Source organism: Pelophylax lessonae (assembly GCF_965119305.1).
Source record: "Pelophylax lessonae genome assembly, chromosome: 8".
Classification (NCBI taxonomy): Eukaryota; Metazoa; Chordata; class Amphibia; order Anura; family Ranidae; genus Pelophylax; species Pelophylax lessonae.
This window is the reverse complement of record NC_138775.1, coordinates 74137713-74146677: the sequence shown is the minus strand read 5'-3', so window position 1 is coordinate 74146677 and position 8965 is coordinate 74137713. Positions and strand designations below refer to the sequence as shown.

At 39.2% G+C, this 8965-nt stretch overlaps 1 protein-coding gene across 2 annotated transcripts in view; it reads right to left on the bottom strand.

Annotated features, from left to right (window-relative positions):
* Nucleotides 1-340: 340 nt before the first annotated feature.
* LOC309561476 (protein Wnt-7a) overlaps nt 341-8965 on the bottom strand; it is an 84431-nt gene continuing 75806 nt past the window's right edge. For both annotated transcript variants that reach the window (XM_082265417.1, XM_082265416.1), the window contains exon 4: nt 341-1472. In XM_082265417.1, coding sequence (XP_082121543.1) covers nt 993-1472 — 480 coding nt within the window. In that variant the 3' untranslated portion in view covers nt 341-992. The remainder of the gene's footprint in view (nt 1473-8965) is intronic.

Here is an 8965-nt window from a genome sequence, read left to right as displayed (position 1 = left end):
CACGAAAAAGTAAAAGTAACAAGATTATCCCTTGTGCAGAGCTATAAGTGGGATTTGAGTTATATATACTATTTACATCTCCAGTTTCCCAAGACAGCGTTTTAATTCCCTAATTAATTATATTTTTTCGCGAAGAACAGTTGCACATGGCAGTAGGTTTATTTATTAAATAAGTTAATATTAGTTTATTCTAAAATATAGTGTTAAATATTCAATGCTAATATTTATAGTCCATGTGCCAACAAAAATAATTAATATATATATATTTATTTATATGGATATATATATATATATATATATATAAAATTACACCTTATAAAAAAAAGAAAAACAAAAAGAAAAAATTGGTCAGGAGAAAAAAAACACTACAGCCAATCTGAAACAGAGGTAACAAAGTTCTGAGCATTTACAACCTTAATCTGTATAATGCACACTCGAAGCAGAAATTCACACATGTTCATTGTTAGCTCATCCTAATCTCCCTTTCAAAATGGCAGCTGTTTTTTTTTTTTTTCATATCCTTCTGTTTTAAGGATATATCCTATATTCCAGTATGTGTAACCACTAACTTTTAGGTGTGAACCATCAATGAATATCTGATCCATTTGACTATTCATGTGTATCCAGATAAAGAAAATAAAACAGATTACGCACCTTACCTACTTGTACAACATCACTCAGTTTGAAGTGGGTTCCATTATGGAATGCATAACTGAATGAATTAAGGTATGGAGAGCCCTTCCTATTCTCATCTTTATGCCCTGTGCTAGTAATCAGAAGACAGTAAGTAAGAATCTACTAGATTGTTAGGCTGTCTCTGGATGAGCGATTTTAATAGTTATCAAATGAAAGACAACAGGGTCTGTTCGCTTGAGCTCCTAAAAGACATAGGAGCAATAGACCTCCAATTTGCGGTATGTAGCTTGAGATTCTGTGCAAATGTACGGCAAAAGTTCCCAAAGCTGAAACGCATTCTGTTTCAGGATTTTTTCTCATTTACAGGTAAACACCTCTGTTCGTTCACTGCATGTGTTACATTTTACATAACAGCACCAGTGGAATTTACAGTTACATTGCCACACCCGGGAGTACTGGTGTGTATTGTACCCTCTCCCACAGCACATTAAGTCACAACCACTGACGTGTTGAGCTGTCTTGTTGCACATGCGGCCTTGTGTCCCAACGCTACCACTCAGTGGGTCTTCATCACAATAACTTGGGGATTTTTCAATATACACCAAGTCTGTATCCATGGGTTTGCGATAGGACAAAGGCTTTTTAATCTTGAGAAACATTGGCCGCTTATTTCGGCTGGCACGCACTGGCTCTACTTGCACAGCTTCACTGTATTTGTCCTTCAGAAGAAATCCCACCTCTCTGAATTTTGGCAGTGTTGTCCAGCAGGTTTTTGTGGTGCAGGATCCAGATACACCATGACATTTACACTCCAGTTTCATGTTTTCTTCCAGGACCTGCAGTAAAATAGAAAACATAAGAGAAAAAAAAATATTACTGTTGGTATCAACTAAATTATTTGTAAAATTCCCAAACATGCAATACAGGTAACTTATTAAAAAATATATGGTGATATGGAGGTGTTTTTATTCCCTTTAAGTTTTCTTGGTCCTGGCCACAAAATTGACCAATTTACAGTATGTTGCTAATACAATAAATATTTTTAAAAAGCCAGCAAAGTGCATTGTTTTCTCATTCCTCTTCATTTGTTGATGTTGGCTTACAACATATTGATTTCAAAACTTTTTTTTTTTTTTTTATTGTTGACGCTTTGGATCCCCCTTTCTCCTACTTTGATCCATCCCAAAATAAGTCAAGCCCAAGTACAAGAAGTATGAATTAATAACCAATTTCTGTCTTTGGGTAAAGTGCCATATCTTCAAATTAAAAGTGAGATTTCACAGTATTTGCCTAGATATTCCATAAAGGATAAAGGATCAGTTCAGTAAAATGAGGTTAAAAAAGAGTAAGGAACATAGAACTTATATCCCCACAGATTACACACCTGAAAACTTGAAACCTGTTCTGAGCTTTATATATTTTTCAAACTGTGGTCTAAAGGTGGCAATATATGGGCAGATGCTGGTAAGTGATATGTATAGGGCTAGATGAAGGTCTGTAGAGCCTTGTAGGAAAAACATTGTGTGGACCACATTAACCATTTCAAACAAATGTTAAATAAGCCAAATATATTTTTTGATACTACAGAGTTCATCATACAGGATACATTGAAATTAAGTTACACATGGATATAGACATTTACAAATTTCACTATGCATTAGGGTGTACTCTTAAGACAACCTTATGGCAGCCTAAATTCTGTGCTGGTCTTGAATCTTATGTAAAAGATGTATTCTACATGTCTCCACCATTTGACTTCCCCCTTGATCCACAGCCACAGAAAATTAGGTCTAATCATAGGAAGATTAACAACAATGCTTAGCTTGGACAGACGGCCTTATTATTAATTTTTTGAACTTGCTGCTTCAAAGCACTGTCAGCCTCCAATTTACCTTTGGTTCCTATGACAAAGGGTGACTAAGATTTATGAAAGAGCAAAATGCATTGTGCCAAACAAAAACCATAGTTCATGCAATGTATTTATTGTCTAAACTATCTCTAACAAGATCCTTTTGCACTCTACCTAAACCTATTTAATGCTGTAGCACCCATCACAGACCTCCATATAATGTATACAAAATGTGTAGCACTCTTATTCCTCCCCCTTAACCAACTATAGTGAAGGTAGGAATAGGAGCACTACACTTAGATATACAGTGCCTTGAAAAAGTATTCATACACCTTGAAATTTTCAACCTTTTGTCATGTTACAACCAAAAAAGTAAATTAATTTTTTGGGGATTTTATGTGACAGACCAACACAAAGTGGTATATACTGTAATTGTGAAGTGGAAGAAAAATGATAAATCGTTTTCAAAACTTTTTACAAATAAATATCTGGAAAGTGTGGCGTGCATTTGTATTTAGCCCCCTTTACTCTGATACCCCTAACTAAAATCTAGTGAAACCATTTGCCTTCAGAAATCACCTCATAAGTAAATAGAGTCCACCTGTGTGTATTTTAATCTCAGTATAAATTCAGCTATTTTGTTAAGCTCTAAAAAGTTTGTTAGAAATCCTTAGTGAACAAAGAGCATCATGAAGGCTAAAGCCCCGTACACACGTACCGATGGTCGGCATACAAATGTTCCTCTTTTCTCCCCGGGATGTCGGTGTCTGCTGAAAAGTGCAAAGACAGCACAAGGACAGCACAAGAATTTTGTCTGCCGACTGCAGAAGTGATGTCATGTAATGGTTAACTTTCCCTGTGTTTTCTATTTTCTGAGCATGCCCAGTCTTGCAAATCTGCGGTCTGTCGGCCGAATTGTGTACTGACAGGCGAACAATCGTCCGTTCTGGTGTCGGCATACAAAAATTTTCATGTTTGCAAGAAAGACTTTTGTCCGCGGATTGTGCGCAGACATCTGTCGGAGGCACCATACTAACACGCGTACAATCGGCAGATCCTTCGTCCACCGACGTTTGTATGCCGACGATCGGTACGTGTGTACGGGCCTTAAGGAACACACCAGACAGGTCAGGGATAACGTTGTGGAGAAGTTTAAAGCAGGGTTAGGTTATAAGAAAAATATCCCAAGCTTTGAACATCTCATGGAATACTGTTCAATCCATCATCCGAAAATAGAAAGAGTATGGCACAACTGCAAACCCACCAAGACATGGCCGTCCACCTAAACTGACAAGGAAGAACATTATTTAGAGAAGCAACCAAGAGGGCCACGGTAACTCTGAAGGAGCTGCAGAGATCCACAGCTCAGGTGGGAGAATCTGTCCACAAGACAACTATTAGTCGTGCACTCCACAAACCTGGCCTTTATGGAAGTGTGGCAAGAAGAAAGCCATTGTTGAAAAAAGCCATAAGAAGTCCCCTTTGCTGTTTGTGAGAAGCCATGTGGGGGACACAGCAAACATGTGGAAGAAGGTGCTCTGGTCAGATGAGACCAAAATTGAACCTTTTGGCCTAAAAGCAAAATGCTATGTGTGACAGAAAACTAACACTGCACATCACCCTAAACACACCATGCCCACCTTGAAACATGGTGGTGGCAGCATTATGTGGTGGGGATGGTTTTCTTCAGCAGGGAAAGGGAAGCTGGTTAGAGTTGATGGGAAGATGGATGGAGCCAAATACAGGGCAATCCTAGAAGAAAATCTGGAAAAGACTTTGAGACTGGGGCAGAGGTTCACCTTTGAGCAGGATAACAACACTAAACAAACAGCCAGAGCTACAATGGAATGGGTTAGATCAAAGCATATGCATGTGTTAGAATGACCCAGTCAAAGTCCAGACCTAAATCCAATTGAGAATCTGTGGCAAAACTTGAGAATTGCTGTTCACAAACACTGTCCATCCAATCTGACAGAGCTTGAGCTATTTTGCAAAGAAGAATGGGCAAATGTTTCACTCTCTAGATGTGCAAAGCTGGTAGAGACATCCCCAAAAAGACTTTCAGCTGTAATTACAGTGAAAGGTGGTTCTACAAAGTATTAACTCGGGGGGGGGGGGGCTGAATACAAATGCACGCCACACTTTTCAGATATTTATTTGTAAGTAAATTTGAAAATCATTTATCATTTTCCTTCCAATTCACAATGATGTGTAACTTAATGTTGATCTATCACATAAAATCCCAATAAAATACATTAACATTTTTGGTTGTAACATGACAAAATGTGGACATTTCAAGGGGTATAAATACTTTTTCAAGGCACTGTATATATACATACATTTAACTAGGGGGCAATTTTTCTGTTTCAAAGTCAGGACACTGACCCAAGATAGGAAGACGTGCACCCGACATATGTCCACTTCAAAATGTCCTTTAGGTTGATTGTGGAATTAGTGGAGCTTTCCAAACAAAAACCATATTAACGGTTAGACTTTATAAAAACAAGGACAGAAAAAGGTGGGGTTTTGTAGGCTCAAATGAGGTGGTCAAATTATCCAACGCCACACAATGATAAGGTTAAAATACATGTTTATTAATTTAGTTAGCATAAAAAGCATGAAACAACATGCCTAGAGGACACACATACATATAACAGATATAAAATAAAATTGAAGAACACAAGGTAGGTAACCGGATAGTGGGATCTCAGTCAAAAAAGATGGATATGGTGGCTGTACAGGGACCATATCCATCTTTTTTGACTGAGATCCCACTATCCGGTTACCTACCTTGTGTTCTTCAATTTTATTTTATATCTGTTATATGTATGTGTGTCCACTAGACATGTTGTTTCATGCTTTTTATGCTAACTAAATTAATAAACATGTATTTTAACCTTATCATTGTGTGGCGTTGGATAATTTGACCACCTCATTTGAGCCTACAAAACCCCACCCTTTTCTGTTCTTGTTTTTGTACACTATACACTACGTAGGGGTGTGGCCCATCCTTTACGGCATCTTGTTTTTGTATAACAGTTAGACTTGTTTGAGAAAAACTGTTTCATCGTGCTCCTTCAATTTATTTTGTCACTACAGTCAAAAACATTTGCTGATTTGACCACATTAACCATTTGAAGATCTAAATAATGTTTTGAATTCTTTCAAACTTGGCCAACTTTTGATCATTTCAGATGGACAATTAAGCGACAAATAAATAAAGCCTATCTCCAGTTAACACTTTTTAAGCAGTTGTAGCAAATAATTTTTTCCAAAAAAACTAAAGCTTCAAGAAATAAAAATTTAACTTTGTAAGCATCATCAGCTGTGTTATTTGGTTTGTCTCAAACCCACAAACTTCAGCTTTTGGTGGAAAATATACATAAATAGCTGTTTATTTTACCACGTCCTTACACACTGATTCTGAATGGGATGGTCTAGTTTATTATAATAAGTTGGTGCGCTGATAAAGAAAGTGAACGTGTCTGACTCCCTTTAGAAGTAGGTAACCCTTGCAGAGTATCTCACTAAAACTGAAATTTCTATTGCAGGGGATGCCTAAAATTTGACTTGTACAGTCAGGTCCATAAATATATATAAATATATATATACACCACCACAATGGATTTGTACCTCCCACTTTTTAAGGGACCAAAAGTAATGGGACAATTGGCTGCTCAGCTGTTCCATGGCCAGGTGTGTGTTATTCCCTCATTATCCCATTTACAAGGAGCAGATAAAAGGTCCAGAGTTCATTTCAAGTGTGCCATTTGCATTTGGAATCTGTTGCTGTCAACTCTCAATATGAGATCCAAACAGCTGTCACTACCAGTGAAGCAAGTCATCATTAGGCTGAAAAAACAAAACAAACCCATCAGAGAGATAGCAAAATCATTAGGTGTGGTCAAATCAACTCTTTGGAACATCCTTAAAAAAGAACGCAACGGTGACCAGGCCTGGATGGCGTACAACCGAGAGTACTCAAGGAACTCAGTAAGGTTATATCTAGACCACTGTTCCTGATCTTTGCTGACAGTATTAGGACAGGAGATGTACCAGGGGATTGGAGGAAGGCTAATGTGATTCCGATATTCAAAAAGGGGCAGAGGCATATCCCGGGAAATTATAGGCCTGTCAGTTTGACATCAATAGTATGTAAACTTCTGGAGGGGATGATAAGGGACTATATCATAGAGTATGCTAAAGACAACAACATCATCAGCAATAATCAGCACGGGTTTACAAATGGGCGTTCTTGTCAAACCAATCTCTTAACATTCTACGAGGAGGTGAGCTGTGAGCTAGATTGGGGCAGACCAGTAGATGTGGTGTACTGGGATTTCGCGAAGGCGTTTGATACAGTTCCCCACAAGCGCTTAATTTATAAAATAAGGTCTGCAGGTATCGACAGCAGGGTTTGCTCTTGGATACGGAACTGGCTAAAAGGGCGTGTCCAAAGGGGGGTAATAAACAGCGCATACTCAGACTGGTCTGAGGTAGTAAGCGGGGTGCCCCAGGGCTCAGTCCTGGGACCAACCTTGTTCAATTTATTCATAAACAGCATTGAGGACGGGATCAGTAGTTCGTTATCAGTTTTTGCAGATGACACAAAATTGGCCAGGGCAATAACTGCCCAGCATGAAGCAGATATCCTACAGAATGACCTGGACAAAATAACGGAGTGGGCAACGACATGGCAAATGAGGTTTAATGTGGAGAAGTGTAAGGTTTTGCACTTGGGGACTAAAAACATAAAATCACAATACACGTTAGGAGGGGAACCCTTGGGGGAATCAAAAATGGAGAAGGGTCTGGGAGTCTTGGTTGATGATAGATTAGGCAACAGCATGCAATGTCAAGTGGCAGCTGCCAAAGCCAGCAGAATATTAGCATGCATAAAGAAAGGGATGTATTCTAGAGATAAGACTATAATCCTTCCACTTTATCAAACTCTGGTCCGACCGCATCTGGAGTATTCTGTCCAGTTCTGGTCGCCAGTCCTCAGGAGGGATGTGTTGGAGCTGGAGAAAGTCCAGAGAAGGGCAACTAAACTGATTAGGGGATTGGAAGACCTTAAGTATGAAGAGTGGCTGCAATCGCTCGATTTATTCTCCCTGGAGAAGAGACGCCTGAGGGGGGACATGATGGCAATTTATAAATTTCTCAATGGGGATCTCAGCTTAGAAAAAAAGCTGTTCATTCGAAGGGATTGCATGAGGACAAGAGGGCATACCATGCGATTAGAGGAGAAGCGTTTTAACCCCAGGCAACGAGGGGGGTTCTTTACTGTTAGGGCTACAAGATTGTGGAATTCTCTACCACAAGAGGTGGTTTCTGTGGGTAGTATGGTGGCTTTCAAAAGACTCTTAAGGGCTATGTGAGATGATTACAGCCACAGACACCCACACAGGTTGAACTGGATGGACTATTGTCTTTATTCAACCTCACCTACTATGTAACTATGTAACACAAAAAGACCCGGAAGACCATGCAAAACAACTGTGGTGGATGACTAAAGAATTCTTTCCCTGGTGAAGAAAAAGAACACTCTCGAGGAGGTAGGTGTATGTGTGTCAGTCAACAATCAAGAGAAGACTTCACTAGAGTGAATACAGAGGGTTCACCACAAGATGTAAACCATTGGTGAGCCTCAAAAACAGGAAGGCCAGATTAGAGTTTGCCAAACAACATCTAAAAAAGCCTTCACAGTTCTGGAACAACATCCTATGGACAGATGAGACCAAGATAAACTTGTACCAGAGTGATGGGAAGAGAAGACTATGGAGAAGGAAAGGAACTGCTCATGATCCAAAGCATACCACCTCATCGGTGAAGCATGGTGGTGGTAGTGTCATGGTGTGGGCATGTATGGCTGCCAATGGAACTTGTTCTCTTGTATTTATTGATGATGTCACTGCTGACAAAAGCAGCAGGATGAATTCTTAAGTGTTTGGGGCAATATTATCTGCTCATATTGAGCCAAATGCTTCAGAACTCATTGGATGGCGCTGCACAGTGCAGATGGACAATGACACGAAGCATACTGTGAAAGCAACCAAATAGTTTTTTAAGGGAAAGAAGTGGAATGTTATGCAATGGCCAAGTCAATCACCTGACCTGAATCTGATTGAGCATGCATTTCACTTGCTGAAGACAAAACTAAAGGGAAAATGCCCCAAGAACAAGCAGGAACTGAAGACAGTTGCAGTAGAGGCCTGGCAGAGCATCACCAGGGATGAAACCCAGTGTCTGGTGATGTCTATGCGTTCCAGATATCAGGCTGTAATTGAATGCAAAGGATTTGCAACCAAGTATTAAAAAGTGAAAGTTTGATTTATGATTGTTAATCTGTCCCATTACTTTTGGTCCCTTAAAAAGTGGGAGGCACATATACAAACTGTTGTAATTCCTACACTGTTCACCTGATATAGATGTAATAAACTCAAATTAAAGCTAAAAGTCTGCAGTTAAAGCACATCT